Below are 19,156 nucleotides of genomic sequence, written 5' to 3' on the forward strand. Positions count from 1 at the left end.
GCTAAGAATTTGCTTATACCTGTCGTCCTGTGATCTGTTCTGTTGACAAAAAAGGAAATAAATATCTTTTCCCCATTTTCTGTTCATGAAATGCGAATAGTTTTCCAAACTACGAAAACTACAACAAATTAGCCGTTCGATTTGGTTTGCTTTGATTTATGAAATTTAACCTCGGCTAAAGCAAAGGTAGATCCATAGTTTAAAATGAGATAAAACCGACTAGCACCGAGAATTGAAACCTAGACCGCATACATCAGAAGCGGCACGTCCTTGATTGAAACCTTTGTCCATATCTTCGAAACAAGTCATTATAAACCTAAAATTAAATACAGTATTTGCAATAATTCTTCCACATAAATTTATTGGGGACCAGAGATGGACACATCAACCATGGTCTACTAGTCTACAAGTAATTGTGAGAGGTAGCCCACGTTGGTCTGTCTTACTGTTTGTATCAATCAAGCATACCAATCTCGATGGACTGATTGCTAGTTTCTGATAACAAATGAACGTTTCTGAGAAAATCAAAATGAATTAATTAGTTTTTTTAAATATTTAAATAATCTTAATTTTATGAATCGTATTTCTTTTTTTTTTTTCCTGTCCATTACGTCCTCATTTTTAGTCTATATTTTAATCAGTAGATCGCTAGTGATTTCAGAAATGAAAAGTAGCGCTCAAACTTAAGAAAGGTTAGCCACCCTTGTTGTAGACCTATTCAATATTGTTTTATTTTTCAGTTCTTACTCTGGTTTGTCAATCAAGCGTTTTAGTGCTTACCTCCTGTTATTGCTGAACGGGACGTAAAACCCAAAATCAACTCAACTCAACTCAATTCCGAATTCAGAAATCGTATATAGATACTTCATAACTAGAATTTTGAATATATATATATATATATATATATATATATATATATATATATATATATATATATATATATATATATATATATATATATATATATATATATGCTTCATACTATTTCACTTCTATATAAATTGTATTTTAATTTACAATGTCAGATTAAATATTTTAACCAAAGGCGAGCTCTTTAACCAATAGTAACCATTAGGCTAGAAAGGTTTATCTTCTTCCAAGAACACTTAAGATTATTATAATATAAACTATGGGTGTTCTAAAAATGGTGCCTACGGACCACAGAGCACTCTTCTGCAGGTCACAATAAAGCGAAAATGTTGTATGATGAAATGCCCTCCGGGGCCTCCTTCAGGCTCTATGGGGAATCAAAATTTTACTATGTGGCAACGTCGCAGAGTAACTTGAAGCCATTAGCATTACTCTACGAATACAACAAAGCGTTAAATCGATTGCTTGACTAATAAGTGATGCCAGTATCAATCAATATCGACTTTAGTTGCCATCTGGAAAAGAATCGATATAACTATTTGATAGATTGATACATCTAAATCTATGGTTCTTTATTTGCGACGTTGCTACATAGTGCAATTTATGTCTCCAGACGACGACTCGAAAGGTATACAAATATATATATATATATATATATATATATATATATATATATATATATATACTGGCGGATCCAGGATATGATCAAGGGAGGGGTTAAACCATAGTTTGCCGCTTTATCCTGTGTAAAGCAGGATTGAAGCCCTTTTATCCAGTGTATACCTGAGCGTCAAGAAGGGGGGGGGGCTATAGCCCCTATAGCCCCCTCCTTGGATCAACGCCTGTATATATATATATATATATATATATATATATATATATATATATATATATATATATATATATATATATATATATATATATATATATAAGGTATGGGTCGCGGACATAAGCTCACCAGTAATAATATAATTGTATTATGAAATAATTAATGAAAGGAAAAAATACAATAATGATAACTAATTACACTTACTTATACCTTAACTAATTTATACTAATTGCAAAGGAAAATAAACATGAATAAAATAAATACAAGTAAGCAATGGAAAAATGGTAAACGGAAAATATGACTAAAATCCAAACTAGACTTTGAATATTAATAATCTGGCAAGATAGCCCCGACTTTAGAAAATTGAAACAATAACTAGGTCATTCGTTTGTACTATGTTTGTTTTTGTCGATTACAGCGCCATCTATCACGTAACGAAGAAATGTTCAATACAGAAGTTACGTATTTTTTCACGGAGAATCAAAATATGCGATAAAAATGGGGGTTCCTATTTAAGATTTCAAAGTTGCCCCTCCCTCACCCGGGTGGTGGGGGCAGGGGGTCGCGTGTGGTATCTTTGGATGTTCCCCTTCGAGGCGAACAACTTTTGTTGCAACTTTTTTAAAATCCGATTTGCAGTTTTCAAGATATTCCCAAAAACAATTTTAAATGCTTCACCCGATATATATATATAGGGAGGATTGGACAAAAATCTAAAACGTTTACAAAAGTGTGAAAATCATACCTAGTATGGTGTGCGGCCTCTTTTTCCGTTCAAAACAGATTGGATCCGACGTGGAATGGACGTATAGAGCTCCTGAATCGTGGTGTGTGGAATTTTGTACCACCAGGGAACAATATTTGGGCAATGGGTAGAACCTGGTCCCCCAAAATGGCCTCATACTCCTTAGTATTCATCATTCCATGCAGGGCTATGATGGGACCTGCAGAAAACCACGATATCACTGTCCATACTGTAACAGAATCACCCCCATGCTTTACAGTTGGGAGCAGACAGTCTGTATCCTAGGCCTGCGACGGTGTTCTCCATACGTAAACACGACTGGTTGTTGGAAACAAGGTGAAGGTCGATTCATCGGACCACATTACGTGTTTCCACTGCTCATAAGTCCACGCCTTGTGGTCCTTGCACCACTGGATACGCCTCTTCGCATTTACTGCTGTGACTAGGGGATTGGCGATAGCGGCCCTGCCATGAATTTTCATTTTATGAAGTTCCCGTCGGGCTCTGTTTTCGATGAAACCAGGTTCTATAGGCCGGAATTGAGTTCAGACGTAATTTTCATTGCAGTGGTATTCTTTTTTAGCTGCTACAATCCTTTTTAATGCTCTCCGGTCCCTATCTGACAGTAGAGCTCCAACCAGACGGGCACCAACGATCATGCCTCTTTGGAAGTCTGTCAGGTCGCCCATTTTACCGCACCACTTTCACAACACGACACTCACAGGTGAACTTGTTACTGCTAACGGAAGAGGAAGGTCCACATGACACATTGAAAACAAAAGAACGATTGGCAACCGGAACACGTGTTGTACAGTGGAGGGCCAAACTTACGTGTCCTGTATGAAGTGTTTTTAGATTTTTTGTCCACCTCTGGCCCGGATATATATAGGGCCCGATCCAGGAATCTCTGAGGGGGGTACACTAATAACTACCAGTACATTTGAATTAAATTTGAGTTTTTTAAATGCCTTTAGGCATCTGTGATGTGAATGAGGAATTCCTTTGGAAATGCTAAGTGTCTGATCTCGAATTCTTTTCCTTCAACCTTCAGAAAATTGACTTAAACTATTGATTTTGCAAAACTCTCTGCTAGCTTCTCACTTTAGGTAGTGTATATTTACAACGGAAGGGGGTGCACGTTTACCCTTGCACCCCCTAAATCCGGCCCTGTATATATACAGTATATAGTAGGTGACTTGTGTATCTTATTCCGTAGCTCATTGGGTCCCACTTTTTTTTATTTTTATTTTTTCATTGATCAGACAGGACTCCAGTAAACAGGAAAATATAGTTACAGTTTAAGATGTGATTCGATATTCTGCAAGTATTTATATATTTATTGTCAAGCGAACAAAATGAAGTAGAATTTTACAAGCGTAAAACTGTTCTAGATTTTAGTATTAATAAAAACTACGAATATGTTTACAGCTCAAAAATAAATTGAATGCTCTTCAATTGTAGTCCTTAATTAGCTATGGTCAAGAAGATGGATTTAAGTTGTTTTGTGTGTGGTCAGCTCATTGGTTTCCATCATCTTTAATTCTAGAACTAAATATAACTAATTTTATTTTTCGTTTAGAAATAAAATAGTCACCTTTAGCTCGTAACGAAAGAGAGAGCATAGTGCAAAATGTCACTATGGCATTACATTTCGTTATATAAAGAAATGAAAAAAAAAAATACATTTATAGTTGAAAATGTCGGAGGTAATTTGACAAATATTATGAACAATTCTATAATATGTAGAATTAAGTAATGGTTTATAATAAAATAAACTGCAATGAAATGCAGGGTATATGAAGTTAGCAAAAATATATGCCTCTAAGAGCTGAAATACAAGTTTATTGAATAGATGGGGAAACTTCACCTTGAAATATACACCATGAATTTGATATTCGATAGAATTTGAAATATGTTAAGATCATGGGATCATTTATCATAGGATCATGTTTTATATCTCATTTTGTTCAGAATAGAACATCCTTTCCAACTGTACTACTCCTTTGTCCGTATTATACACCAGAAACTGGAAAATCGAGGAAAACTGAGAGAATTTTCGATTTTTCGAAATTTTTGCATCCCTCTAGTTCGAGCCTGGGTTCACGTAGGGATATGAATTTTTTATGAAAATACGTAGTTATGTACACAATACGTGTCCTAAATTTAAATCCTGCAAAATTTACATTATATATATAATTTACTGCATCGTTACTATTTGGCCTAGAGTCATGGTTCAAACGCCATTTTCTTCAGTATAACAAACCCTTTCCAACGATACCACTCACATGTCCGTATCATACACCTGGACCGGAAAATTCGGGAAAACCCGGTTTTTTTAAAGGATCCCCCCGAAACACTTCACCACTTTGGCCAGTGGCGGCTCTAGCCCGGGGGACCTAGATCTAGGATTCTCTGAGGGGGTGCACCAATAACTACCAGTACATTTGAATTAAATTTGAGTTTTTTTAAATGCTTTATCTGTGATGTGAGTGAGAAATTCCTTTGGAAATGCTAAGTATCTGATTTCGATGAATTCTTTTCCTTCAACCTTCAGAAAATTGACTTAAACTATTTATTTTGCAAAGCTCTCTGCTAGCTTCTTACTTTAGGTAGTGTACATTTACAACGAAATGAAATGAATTTTTTTAGTTTTCAGCCCCACGGTTATAACGGTTACGCTAAAGGAGACGGCGAGAATGAGAAATGAATGAAATGGTGGAATGAAGAAAGTGGAAGGAAACCCACGTACACGGTGTTTGTCCACCACAAAGTTCACTTGGCGGGAGCAGGGTTTGAACGAGGAACCCATGCACCAGAGGTGAACGCTCTACCACTGAGCCACCGCGGCCGATATATTTACAACAACGCGGGGGTGCACGTGCACTTTTGCACCTCCCTAAATCATGCCCTGCCTAGGACCCCAGTTTTTTGAGTCAAAAAATAATTTATTATTTATATATTTTTGAAAGTTTATAGTAAAGTCATGATATACCTATCATAGTCCTGGGTCTGGCTGGCTCCCCGATTTTTTACCTTCTACATCCGACACTGACTCTGGCCCGGCCCTGGGTTCACGTAGGGATCTGAAAATTTCTTAAATACGTATTACGTACACAATGCGTGTGCTAAATTTCAATCTTGTATCTTGAAAACAAAGGGATGAAAATTTTTTTGAAAGTCTGAATTTAGGCCACACACGCACGTATAACTAACCGGTTAGCGTACGCGCCTTTGGCGTGGGAGACCCGGGTTCGATTTCCAGTGGGAGCTCATGTGGTTTGGATTCCACGTTAATCAGTAGGTCCACGTCTCACATAGCATCACTGCTGAACAGGACATTAAACTCAAAATCAACTCAATCATATTATAAAAATTTACTGCGTCGTTACTATTTGGCCTAGAGTCATGGTTCAAACACTATTTTCTTCAATATAACAAGCCCTTTCCAACGGTATGACTCACATGTGCGTATCGTACACCTAAAGCGGAAAAATTGGTAAAAATCAGAATTTTTTCTGAAAAAATCGCCCCCTCGGAATAGTTGCGACCCTCAGCCTCGGGCCCGAGTACACATGGATCTAAAGAATTGAGAAATAGGCCTACTCAAAGGTGCACACAATCCGTGTGCAAAGTTTCAATCTGGTATGTTAGAAACTAAAGGCTTGAAAAAGTTTTGAAATTTCCTCAAGGATAAGTCACTTCCCTCTGTCCCCACTTGGCGCCACCAAGATGACCATCTGATTCCAAAATGCATCCTTTTTTTGACCAATAAAAAAAGCCGGCCTAAATACTTGTTATAGAACCTAAATAAGCGGTCAAAGACAACACTTACGCCATGGTATCTAAAGATACCATGAATCCTAAAAGATTTAACGAGAAGTTGCGTAGTTACGGATTAGTATACAAGGTATATATATATATATATATATATATATATATATATATATGGGGGGGGTGTTGTATGTTTAAATACTTGGGACAAGAATGTATATTTTATCTTTTAATTTAGATATATTCTGTGGACACAAATACAAAAAATGAATTAAAAACCCCAGCAATAAAATGACACTCGTCTTTCAGCTTACTATTAACGATTCTTAAGTGTCTAAATAGGCAACACCGTTCTATATTTCTTTTCTTTTTTAAACATAAACACAATTATATCATTGCTACGGACATGATAATTGCAAAAGCCGCATAATAGTTCTTTTCCATTTCAAGCTCTTTATTTTACTACGGCGGGAACACAAATTACCAAGAAACAGGAATTGTCCTTTCACAAGTGGCAGGTAGAAACGCACACACACACACCACAAGCAAACATCGTGGCCCTGTATTTTTCTGAAATAGTTCACATAACCTCCGAAAGATGTCAGACTCTATTGACCTCTGTGAGGAATATCTCCGAGCGATATCGCCGTGTGTGAATAGAAAATATCTCTCTTGCATATGATAAAAAAATCTCCACCCTTGATGATTTATCATAACGTCTAAAAAGGGCCGTACAGTAACAACTCTCACTAGCGAGTCTTTACCCGGATACACTTCTTCAATTACACCTAAGCGCCATGACAAAGGAGGAATGTTTACTTCCTTCAACAACACGATAGTACCTGGGGTTATATTGTTCTTTTGGAAATACCACTTGTTTCTCTGCTGGAGTCCGTTCAGGTATTCCTTCGACCACCGCTTCCAGATCACTTGAAAATATTTTTGCGTTTGCTGCCAACGGTCTAGTCTATTGTTAGGGAGGTCAGTTATGTCTGGCTCAGGGATAGAGGTGAGAGGTTGGCCTATTAGGAAATGACCAGGGGTTAAAATATCTGTATCGTTAGGGTCGTCGTTCATTTTTGTTATAGGACGAGAGTTGAGACACGCCTCAATTTGCGCTAAGAGCGTACAAAGTTCTTCAAAGGTCAATGTCGCGCCCTTTGTAGTTCTGACGAGATGATGCTTCATAGATTTCACTCCTGCCTCCCACAATCCCCCGAAGTGCGGAGATTGCGCCGGGATGAAATGCCATTGTATGCCTTCCGAAGATGTGAACTCCTCCACCCCTTTACGAAATGTATCTTCTCGTAACATCTTGTATAACTCTTTAAGCGCATTATTTGCACCTACAAATGTTTTGCCATTATCGCTGTAAATATTACTGCATTTGCCTCTTCTTGCTATGAATCTTCTCATGGCTGCAAGGAAAGATTCAGTTGTGAGGTCACTGACCGCTTCCAAATGTATGGCTCTTGTAGACATACAAACAAATACCGCTATATAACATTTTTGAGCGATTTGCCTCTGAGAGTTGATTTGATGCTTATGGGCCCTGCATAATCGATCGCACAATTTAAAAACGCTGGTGCCGGCCGTACTCTATGAGATGGCAATTGTCCCATTTGTTGAGTTATAGGTGATGCCTTGAGACGAACACATGTCACACAATGATGAATAATTTTCTTTGCTAATTGACGACACTTAGGGATCCAGTATCGTTGACGCACAGCGAACACTAATAGTTGTAACCCAGCGTGAAGATGTCTTTTATGCTCATTTTCCAAAATCAGTGTTGCCAGATGCGAATTTGAAGGAATAATGGCTGGATGCTTTCCTTCATAGGGAAGGTTACTGTTTTCTAACCTTCCACCCACTCGTAGCACTTGGTTCTCATCCAGTAGAGGGCACAAATTTTTGAGAGGGCTACGTGCTGAGATTTGACGACCTGCACTAATATCCTTGATTTCTTGTTTATACTCCTTTTGTTGCACTAATCTGATACACAGCTGTAGCGAATTGTTTAGTTCACTCGTTGATAGACTGCCTGTCTTTCGCTCGCTTCCCCTTCTTGCATTGTGCAGGAAACGGCGACAGTAAGCTATCACTCGTACTAGCTTCGTTAGCCCGGAAAACTTGCTGATGACGTCATCCTGAGGCTCTTGTGTAGTCAAAGCTACAACTGTTTTTTCTCTTGCTTCGGGAACGTCTTGAATGTTGGATTTCTTTCTTGAAGAAGGCCATGTGTCCTTGGGCTGTGACAACCATGGAGGCCCCTCCCACCAGATCTTTCGGTTCTGAATGGAAGCAGGTTCGACACCACGAGAGATCATATCCGCAGGGTTGTCTGCTGATCGGCAGTGTTGCCAGTCGCTGATTTGAGTCATGTCCTGTATTTGGGCAACTCTGTTTGCAACAAACGGTTTCCATCTTGTGGGCGGTGAAGATAACCAAGCAAGCACAATTTGGGAATCAGACCACAAATAAATGCTGTCTATCTTGAACTGTAGCACAGGCAGAATTTTATGAAGCAAAGTTGCGAGTACCAATGCTGCACACAATTCTAGACGGGCTAATGTGATTTTCTTTAGCGGTGCTACTCGTGATTTCGCACACAGCAATTGTGTTTTTGTTTGACCATTTTGATTCGTTGACCGTACGTAGATACATGCTCCATAAGCTGATTCGCTGCTGTCCGCAAACCCACATAGTTCAATGCTGACTGGTTCTCCTTCCACTAAAACGAAACGATCTACTTGAATATCTTTAATGAATGCTAATTGCTGCTGTAAGTGTTGCCATCTTGCGTGAAGTTCCGGCGGTAGTTCATCATCCCATGTGATTGGTTCTAACCACAATCTTTGCAGAAAACACTTGTATGTGATTACTACTGGGCTTATCAAACCTAGTGGATCAAAGATAGTAGCTACCACAGACGCCACCTGTCGCTTGGTGATGCTACTTGAATTTTCAATGATGTCTGCTGGCCAATGTTTAATGAAAAATTTGTCCTTGCTTGGATACCAGGATAGACCTAATGTGTTGACGCCCTCCACATCTTGAAACTGGACGGGAAATTCAATTTCTCGATTTTCTGGCGGAATGGCTTCCAACAACGCTGCACTATTTGAACACCATTTTCGTAAGTTGAATCCTCCCCCTTGAAGCAAAGAAATGAGTTCTGCTTGTAACCTTAAGGCCTCCTCCGTGCTGCTCGCGCCGCTTGCGAGATCGTCCATGAAAATATCTTCTTTTAATATTTTCGATGCCTGAGGGAATAGGTGTGATTTCTCTTCCGCCAGCTGTTGCAAGCATCTTGTAGCTAAGAATGATGATGAAGCCATGCCATAGGTTACGGTCTGAAGCTCGAATGTTCGAATTGGTTCTTCAGGTGATCTTCTTCATAGAATACGTTGCAATGATGTGTCATCGGGATGTACTCTAATGGCGCGATACATTTTCTCTACGTCAGCCGTAAACACTATAGGGTGGGCACGAAATCGCAATACGATGGAGAACAGATCTTGCTGCAACGTAGGCCCCACCATGAGAATATCATTTAGTGACTTGCCACTTGTAGATTTGGCTGACGCATCGAACACCACGCGGACCTTCGTTGTGGTACTACTGGGTTTGAACACGGCGTGATGCGGTAGGTAAAAGGCTGCTTCTTTGTTTTTTTCTCTTAACTGCGATTCTTGAATTTCTTTCATGTGTCCCAGTTGTTCGTATTCCTCTAGAAATTTTACATATGACGTTTGTAGCTCAGGTTGACGCTTTAGCTTCCGCTCCAGTTGTTGTAGCCTAACTGTCGCTTGTTGAAATTAGTCACCAAGTACAGATCGGTCTTCACGCAATGGCAAACGAACCACAAATTTACCTGTCTCGTCTCGCACAAAATTTTTCTGGAAATGCGTTTCACATGCTGACTCTTCGGCGGTTCGAGGGTTGGTGAACACTTCTTCCAGCTCCCAAAAACGGTGTAGTTGATCGTGAAGATTGTCTTCGGTTCTGGTGAAGAATGACGTCACTGGACTGTTTCTGTGGCATTCTGATGGGATGCTTCCTGCGATGACCCAACCCAGCTGTGTGTCTTGTAGTACCGGAAGCTCTTCTCCCAGCAACTTCCGTTCCGCTTTGAGTATCCTGAAGAATACTTCCGCACCCAACAACAAGTCGATCTTCCCTGGAACATTGAAAGTGGGATCCGCCAGTGCTATATTCTTCGGGATTTTCCAATTTTTACAGTCCACTCTTTCCGCCAGTAAATTTCCAGTGATGCGTGGCAACACTGAACAACTGATGTTTGCCTGATATGACGTCACCATTGACTGTAGTGCGATGTCAACACAAAACCGTGCTTCTGACGCAGCATCATTTATGCCTTGAATGAGCATGTGTCTTCTATGCTTCTTGAGACGCAGACGCTGGACCAATGTCTCCGAAATGAAGTGGCTCTGGGATGCGCTGTCCAGAAGGCCCCGACATGTAATCCACTGTCCATTGCTGTCCTTCACCTTCACCATGGCCGTGGAGAGTAACACCTGTGACGTATGCAACCCTTTAAGTGTGCAATATGAACCCTGGACATTATCTTGCTCCTCTTGGGATCCATTGGGCGTGTTGCTGCTTCTGTTATTCTCTGCCTTTCTTCCCTCTGAAGAAGATGACGCTCTTGATTGTTTATTATAATGCAACAATGTATTATGCTTTTTGCCGCATTTTTTGCACGAACTCGATTTGCATTCGCTTGCTCGATGATTTTCCCGCAGACAGTTAATACAGAGATTATTCTTGCGAACACACTCACTCTTTTGCTTGTCACTCGCTTTAATAAATGATTGGCATGCAAATATAGGATGAGCTTCCTTGCAAAACTGGCATGCACGAAAAACTGTGGACACATACGCCTTCGTATGATTGCCCATAACACCCTTTGTTTGCGATTGATGTATTCTTGCCCCCTTTACTTCACTTGTGTTCGCAGTCATTGTTTCCAACCCTTGGCATCTTTTCTCCAAAAATGACAGGAATTCGTCAAGCGTGGGAAATGGTGTTTCAGTTTTGCGTAGCTCCCATGCTTTTCTACTGCTACTGTCTAATCGTGACACAAAGTGTTGAATAAGAATGATGTCTAATAGCTGACCATCTGTTTTGAGCGCTTGTAATGCGTTTATGTTGCTTGCCGCGGTGTTTACAAATTCCCTGAGTTCTGCTGCGTTTTCTTTTTGCACCTGACGAATGTTAAGGATCTCTTGAATGTACGATGCAGCTATTAGTGGTTTATTTGAGTACCTGTCTGACAGTAATTTCCATGCTACAATGTAATTTGCTTCTGTGATGGGCAGATTTTGTACCAATTTTAGCGCTTCCCCTTTCAAAGATGATCTCAAATACTGCAGTTTTTGAATAGCGGCAATGTCTTTATTATTGTGTATGAGTGACCTGAATGTGTCTTCATAGGGAAGCCACTGTTTGTAATCCCCGTCAAAGTGAGGAATCTGAATCGCGGGCAACTTGATTTGTGTGTGTGTATTAGCTCTTGATGCGTCATGATCTGAAGACTGATTTTTGTGTTCCTGTTTCGACAGAAGCGTTTGTAATTGTGCCTTTACACCGAAATACAAGTTTTCGATTTCTACCCCTGTGTTGTCTGTATCATCCTCTTGTTCGATTTATATGGCATCTTGTATTTCTTGCAGTTTTAACCACACCCTGTCCAGATGCTCCACCCGTGCTTTAATGTCTTCTACATTTTGTTGGGCTTCATCAAATTCATTTATAAATGTCTGTATACGCGAAATTTTCCCTTTGTACGCAGCGCGTTGGCGTAACAGGCGTTGTGTCTCACTCATTTCTAAATTTGATTTAAACAAGCAAGGAAAATAATGGATGAGCCAGATAAATACTTACTGACCTTTGGTTGTAAAGCTGCTCCCTGGATACTGCTCTGCTGCTGCAATCCTGGACCTCTTCTCTCCGACCTGGGTGTGATGTGGCACCACCGCACTGACACGGACGCGCGGGAAATATTCTACCCGACGCTCACGTACACCGCCATATTGCCGTTTTTCTAATGCACTGAATTAATTTGTCCACTAAAACTGTAAACACACTAATTAGTTCTCTCCACTCGCGTATCCGGCCCTGGTAGGACCAATGTTTGTTATGTTTGGTATGTGTGATTGATGCGCAATAGTTGGAGGACCACTGTTATTTTATAACAGAACTGTATTTCCATAGGAGGTTCATCCACGGATACGCGAGTTGAATAATGATCGCATTCGCATTCAATAGCAATTTAATTTATCACATATATAAATAGTTGAATAAAGATATAAGTTAATTAAAGAAATATATGATTGTAGATTAATAAAGTTAACTAAATAATAGTTAATAAAGCTAACTTGAATCTATTGTTTCACTTGATCGATTGTTTTTGTTTGTTTGTTTTATAATTGAAACACGAAATTGACGTGATAAAAACACATTGTCTTGCACTATTGCACTTGAGTGCCAAATAATCATTTATGCTGATAGTTCTTGATAAGCAATTGTTATATTGTGAATATTGAATGTTAATTTTACGCACTAAACAAACACCGCACACTCGCACTGTCCATCTCTGCTCACTTCTGTTCCTCGCGACGAACCCTCTTCGCTCCGGCGAGGACACTTCTTCCCCCTTCTCCCTTCCTTAACGGTTGTCTTTGGGGTGAAAGTTGGAAACAGGGACTGTTTACAAAAAATGCATTCCAATGCCATCTTTGGGTCAAGAAAACACTATTTTGAAGGGAAATAAGAAAATACTAACACTGACCGTTTGGCCATTATAGATTCATTTTTTTAATACAGTAGAAGGCCACGCTATTCTGTATTTCGGTGTAATTGCTTGAAAGAGTGATATGTTGTAGATATTGTGATCCTGAAGGGGGGAAAAAGCTCAACACGTACAACCACCAATCACTGACCGTTTGTCAAGTACGTGGCTACATTTTTTTAAAAAACAGCAAAAGCTAAGGATATTCTGGAATTTCGCTGAAATAGTATGAAATCCTGAAAAGTCCTAACACAGAACCTGGTTAAGGGGTGAAGAGAGTAGCGACTAGCATCATTTAAACATATACAAAATTCCGATTTTAGTCTTGCGAGACTAAGAAAAACCCTGGAAACTGCTAGACAATACTTCTTAGAATCACGACGTCTACAAGATATAACAGTTTCATTCATTTACACCTAAATAATAAAATATCGTTATAGAGGGATGATTAAAGAAAATGGACCTATAGTGACCAACGGCTAATAATTGATGTTTGTGTTCATTAAGACTTTTTCTCACCATGAGAAGATCAAGTTTTGCCAGTCAAGTACAACACCTCACAGTTTTACTCATTCTTATCTAAGTCCAGAAAATGATTATACTCCGTTATTTTCAAGAAAATATTCCTGTAGTGACCAAACTATTAGTGATTTGTGGTTGTGTCCATTGAGACTTTTTCTCAGCATGGCAATATCTACAACATATCACAGTTTTGACCGAAATACATAATATCTTTTTCTCAGTTGCTTTCAAAAAAAGTAACCTCGTAGTGGCTAAAGAGTCAGTGATTGTTGGTTGTTCCCTCAAGAACTTTTCTATTATTTTATCACAATATCTACTACACATATAGTACAGTAAAATTAGACAGAAAAACACCTAAACCCGGGCATCCAAAAAAACAAAGCTTTGACTGTTCCAAATTATTTATTACCATTTACTGTAAGTGTGGTAAAAAGTCTCCGCAGAAATAGTGACGGGTTTGGGAGAGGGAAGGGGTAGAAGGAAAGAGATTAGAAAATTATTTTTTTCTCTTTGTTAAAGATACGGTTAAATTTTTGCTCCGCAGATGTCTCTAAATTACAAAATCTCAACATTTCCTCTGCGTATTGCTATTTTGAAATCAACATGCATAATTATTATTTTAAGATTAATGTTTAAAAAATGTAAACGACATTCTCTTGTGTATCTACTTTACTTTTTACGTTTAAAACCATTTCTGATAATTTACTATGTCTTCCAAGCAAAGGAACACTAATCAAGTATAGCATGTGGTATTACCGGTAGTTGTTTCATAACAGTTTTGATTTGCTTTGTAGACGTGAAAACGATATTATTATCATTGTAAGTATGAGTTGTGTATTGCAACCTTGTGTTGATAAAGGTGGTGAACTTATTCGGTTAACTCACAAAGGGAGATATAGAATAATAGAGTGTAGTGAAATTAAGCAAGATGGTGTGAAGGAGAAATTCGAAAAGGAAGTAGTGTTGGAAGTGCATAAGGAGTGTCGTAGGCGCTACACTTTAAAACCCAAGCCACCCCCAACAGTTCCAAATCCTGAGCTTAGACAAACTCCCCGTGCTCCATTTGACTTTAAAACACAATGTTTCTTGTGTGGTCGCCAATTTGTGGACGTATCGAAATGCAGGTATCCATACCAAGAAGAATGGAGTGAGGTACAGACAGTTGAGTTGATAAAAGCTATCCGTGAAGACGCAATAAGAAGAAATTGTGCTTGGGGACGAGAAGCACTTCTCAGACTTAGCAATGTCATTGACCTACTCCAATGTGATGGTAGGTACCATAGGTATTGTTTGTCAAGATTCAAGGTGGAAGGCTCAAGTAAACCTGGAAAGCCAGCAACTAGAGGCGGATCAATAGCATACTCTGAAAGAGCTGCAGCATTTGATAAATTATGTCAATATTTAATTGAGAATGATGAATGCCAGTACACGTTGAAGGAATTACAAAAACTGTATAACGATCTGAACCCTAACGTGGAATCATACGATGACAGCCACCTGAAAAGAAAATTGATCGGGCGTTTTGGTTCCAACATACATGTAACAGATCTTCCCGGAAGAAGGGTCGCAATTTGCTTCAGTGGAACAGCATCCAGAATCCTGTCGGATGTCTGGTACCAAAATCGGCAATTTGTTGAAAAAGATGATTAATTGAGAGTATCAAAACTGCAGCAGCAATAATTCGACGAACACTGAAATCTCAAGCTTACGATTCTTCTCAATTTCCAACTCTTGAGCAAATTCAAGCGGGAAGTCCAGATCCTATTCCAGAATTACTGAAGACACTGCTTTATGAAATCATTAAGCCTACCAGGATAACAGAAGAAAACAATAAAAAAAATACTGAACGGAAAACAATCGCTGTTGCTCATTCCATAATTGCAGTATCTCGGCCAAAATCATTTGTGTTCCCTGTTCAATTTGGTACAGCAGTGTTCCTTCACAGAATGTTTGGGTCCAGGCTCTTAATTTACTTACTGACAAATATGGGGTTCTGTTCTTCTTATAACGAAATATTAAAATTTGAAAGGTCAGTTACCAGTGAGGACAAATTAAATATAAATCAGGGCTATGTTCAGTATGTCTTTGATAATGCTGATTACAATGTACATACTGTGGATGATCATGCCACTTTTCATTCCATGGGTGGTGTACTGTGTGTGACACCTGAATCTGCACTCAGTGTTGACACCTGTGTACCTCGGAGGAATGTCAAAACAAAAGAAATTGAACAAAGTGGGTTAACAGAATTACAGATATACAAACGTCCAGATACATCTGGGTATACACGTATAACTGCTTTAAATTGGAAAGTAATGTAAATTAAACCTTTATCAGCTATTACCACCCACACTTTGAATATGTTTTTGTTGTCTGGTATTTGGCTTAATGGTTCGTGTACCGATAGTAGGCCTGGTTGGAATGGTTGTATGGAAAGGCTGCATGCTGGACAACCGTATGAAACATCAGCAGTTTTGGCTCTTCAATTTGTGAATTTAGCACCCTCAAACCCTTCCACTATTTACACCGTTCTCCTTTATGCTGCTCAGGAAGGTGCTAAGCAGGGTCAGGCTTGCACGATGGTTACGTTTGATCAACCATTATATGCCAAGGCTCGGGAAATTGTAGCTGCAGCCCCTCTCAGTAGCCCTCTGAACTCACTATTCATTCGCCTTGGAGGTTTTCACTTTCTCCTTTCTTTTATAGGATCAGTAGGTCACATAATGGCTGGAAGTGGTTTGGAAGAGGTGTGGAGTCAAGTATACGCAAAAAACAGCATTCCGCAAATGATGCAGGGAAAGCATATTCCAGATCTATTTGTGCCTTGTTCCTAACCCAAGAAGCCCTTATAACAGTTTTCCTTGAGACACACGATCCTGATGTTAACAAAGAAGATTTAGAGGCACTCTATTTGTAATTAACTTCTTGGACAATAGGTGCTGATGAGATAGTGAGGTCTACTGCAGTCAATAATTTAGCAAATACTTTAGATGAGCAGCTGCAGAATTTCAAGGAATATGGTAGAACACAAAAATTGTGAATTCAATTCATAGAAATGGTACATATTATCAAGATTTTCATAAAAGCAGAGAGAACTGGAGATTTTTACCTCCATCTTCACTTTGTGCAGCAAATACTGCCTTTTCTCCATGCTACAGGACACTTGAATTATGCGAAATCGGCGCATGTGTACTTGCAAGATTGCCTACATCTACTGAGTATATTACCCGAAGAAGAGTTCGACAAATTTATCACCAGAGGGTTCTTCACCATTCGCCGAAGTAACAAATTTTGGTGCGGTGTTTGGACCAATATGACCATCGAATAAGTGTTAATGCGGGCGATGAAAAGCAGCGGTGGGTTGACTGGTGGCAGAGGAATCACTGCATCAACTATCGCTACATGGGTGAAGTCGATGCCTGCAAGCTCCAGAATCGTAGAGGTAGTTGAGAGATTTGCATCTATTAATTATGCTTCCTCAGAGCAACACGTAGAGTTACGTGATTCAAACCAGAAGCTAAATGCCAAGCACCTAAAAGTTTTAATAACTTGGTTTCGATTGCACAACCCTTTTACAAAACCTCCTCAGCTGTCTTCTCTCTCTACAGGTGTATTGGCTGACTCTACTACAAATTGTGACAAGGCCAGTGATATTGGTCTTTCTGCAATAAAAGAGATCGAGGGGGTTAAATCCAGTGAAATCAATTTAAAAAGAAAGTATACCGTCAAATCGTTAGCAGCCGTGACAAAATATGTCACTATCCGAAATGACACCACTCACGTCAACCCCAACCAGTTGTTCCATCGCATGGTTTGTAGTGTGAGAACAGAAGAACATTTAAGAAAATATTTAAATATGAACTATGTACATACCCTCAATTACTGTTCGATAAAACTGGTTTTATGAGGAAAGGAACCAAATCTTCAATCCTAAAAGTGTTACCAAGTGCAGGAACCAATCCACCTCGTGATGATGAGATGGCACTGAGGGTATCATATGTGGTCGACGGAGGGCATCTTCTACATCGTGTTGTTTGGCAACGCCCTGCAACGTTTCAAGTAATATGCCGACAATATAGTGACTATGTTATCTCCCGTTACGGAAGAGCTACTGTCGTGTTCGATGGCTATAGGGAAGAACTCAACACAAAAGATGAGGAACATCTGCGAAGGTCTCGCTCAGCTAGCAACATAGATGTGAAAGTAGAAGACCACATTCACGTCACCTTTGGGCAGAGTGATTTCCTTGCCAACTAGAACAAGAAGGAACAGTTAATATCTCTTCTGACATTACACTTGAAGGAAAGAGGGTGTCATGTGCTTCAAGCATATGGGGATGCAGACACTTTGATTGTTTCTACAGCAATCGCAGAGACTCAAAATGGGATGGAGGTGCGAGTAATAGTTGATGATACTGATCAGTTGGTTTTGTTAATTACTCTTGCTCCCCCATACTGCAGCTTACGCTTAAAGATGATTGTGCCTGGTAAAGGAAATCAGTCAAATAAAATTTACAATATTCAAGAAATGCAGCATGAAATAGGGGACATGAAGGAAGTTCTGTTGTATGTTTATGCCTTTACAGGCTGTGACTCTGTGTCCTCAATATATAGGAAAGGTAAGACAGACCCATTTAAAAAAGTTAAAAGTGATGAGGAACTCAGAAAAAAAATGCTTATTTTTAATTATCCTAATGCACAGGCAGACGATATTGCTGAAGCTGGCCATGATTTTTTTTTATCTTTATATGATTCCCACAAGACACGAAATTTGGATGCTTTACGTCACCAGATATATTTAATGACAGTTGCAAGACAGCCAGTGCAAGGTGAGTTTAAGTTAGCTACTCTACCTTCAACGAAAGCTACAGCAAGGGAACATTCACTGAGAGTCTACCACCAAGTGCAACACTGGAATGGATTCAAGAAAAACCCACTAAAATGGGGCTGGAAGGTCAGTGGATATCTGCGTCCAACACCAACAACTCTTGCTGCTGCTCCAGAATGGTTGCTACGCCTCATCTCTTGTTCATGCACAGAAGAGTGTTTAAGCGACTGTGATTGCTGAAGAAGTGCCCTTCAGCGCACAACCATGTGTACTAACTGCGCTGGATATGGATGCAGTAATACAGATTTTGCCACTGATTCTGATGCGGAAGAAGATGTGTTGACAGATTACGAGAATATCCAAGAATTTTATGAAACAAATTCAGATAGTGATGAGAATGATGGAGAAATGAAAACTCTCTGTGCTTAATGCGTTAAGGTAATAATTTTCGTTTTAGGTTTGTCTAATTATCCATACAGTAAACTCTAATTATCCTTGTAATTGGGTGGCGCGGCAAACTTATACCGGACGGTGCGCAAAATGGACAAAGAAGAATACATCTACACGAAATTTCTTTTGGACAATTTAATCGATCATTTGAAAACAGACACATGTTATGCGGAGCTAAAATGCATACCTCTTCTTAATGTCAAATTGAATTGAAATTTACAGGTGAATCTCTACAAATAACATTATTACTACCTAAACAGACAAGTTTGTTGATTTTCTTTCTCATAAATAAGTCCACTGGCTTTTTTTTAAGTGTTAAAATACC

At 39.3% G+C, this 19,156-nt stretch overlaps 3 protein-coding genes across 3 annotated transcripts; all 3 read right to left on the reverse strand.

Moving 5' to 3' along the window:
• Nucleotides 1–308: 308 nt before the first annotated feature.
• LOC145687416 (uncharacterized) lies at nt 309–7,697 on the reverse strand. Its single transcript, XM_081760873.1, has 2 exons — nt 6,980–7,697; nt 309–316 (listed from the first exon to the last, which is right to left on the reverse strand). Exons 1-2 carry the CDS (start codon nt 7,695–7,697, stop codon nt 309–311), a joined length of 726 nt encoding a protein of 241 aa, XP_081616999.1.
• A 14-nt stretch (nt 7,698–7,711) lies between these two features.
• Nucleotides 7,712–9,556, reverse strand: LOC145687417 (uncharacterized). Its single transcript, XM_081760875.1, has one exon. The coding sequence runs from the start codon at nt 9,554–9,556 to the stop codon at nt 7,712–7,714; it is 1,845 nt and encodes a 614-aa protein (XP_081617001.1).
• A 480-nt stretch (nt 9,557–10,036) lies between these two features.
• On the reverse strand, nt 10,037–12,977 carry LOC145687418 (uncharacterized). The gene is made up of 2 exons (XM_081760876.1): nt 12,846–12,977; nt 10,037–11,791 (listed from the first exon to the last, which is right to left on the reverse strand). Exons 1-2 carry the CDS (start codon nt 12,975–12,977, stop codon nt 10,037–10,039), a joined length of 1,887 nt encoding a protein of 628 aa, XP_081617002.1.
• Between the last annotated feature and the right edge of the window lie 6,179 nt (nt 12,978–19,156).

Source organism: Thermobia domestica, chromosome 6 (genome assembly GCF_964235325.1).
Source record: "Thermobia domestica chromosome 6, izTheDome1.hap1.1, whole genome shotgun sequence".
NCBI classification, from domain to species: domain Eukaryota; kingdom Metazoa; phylum Arthropoda; class Insecta; order Zygentoma; family Lepismatidae; genus Thermobia; species Thermobia domestica.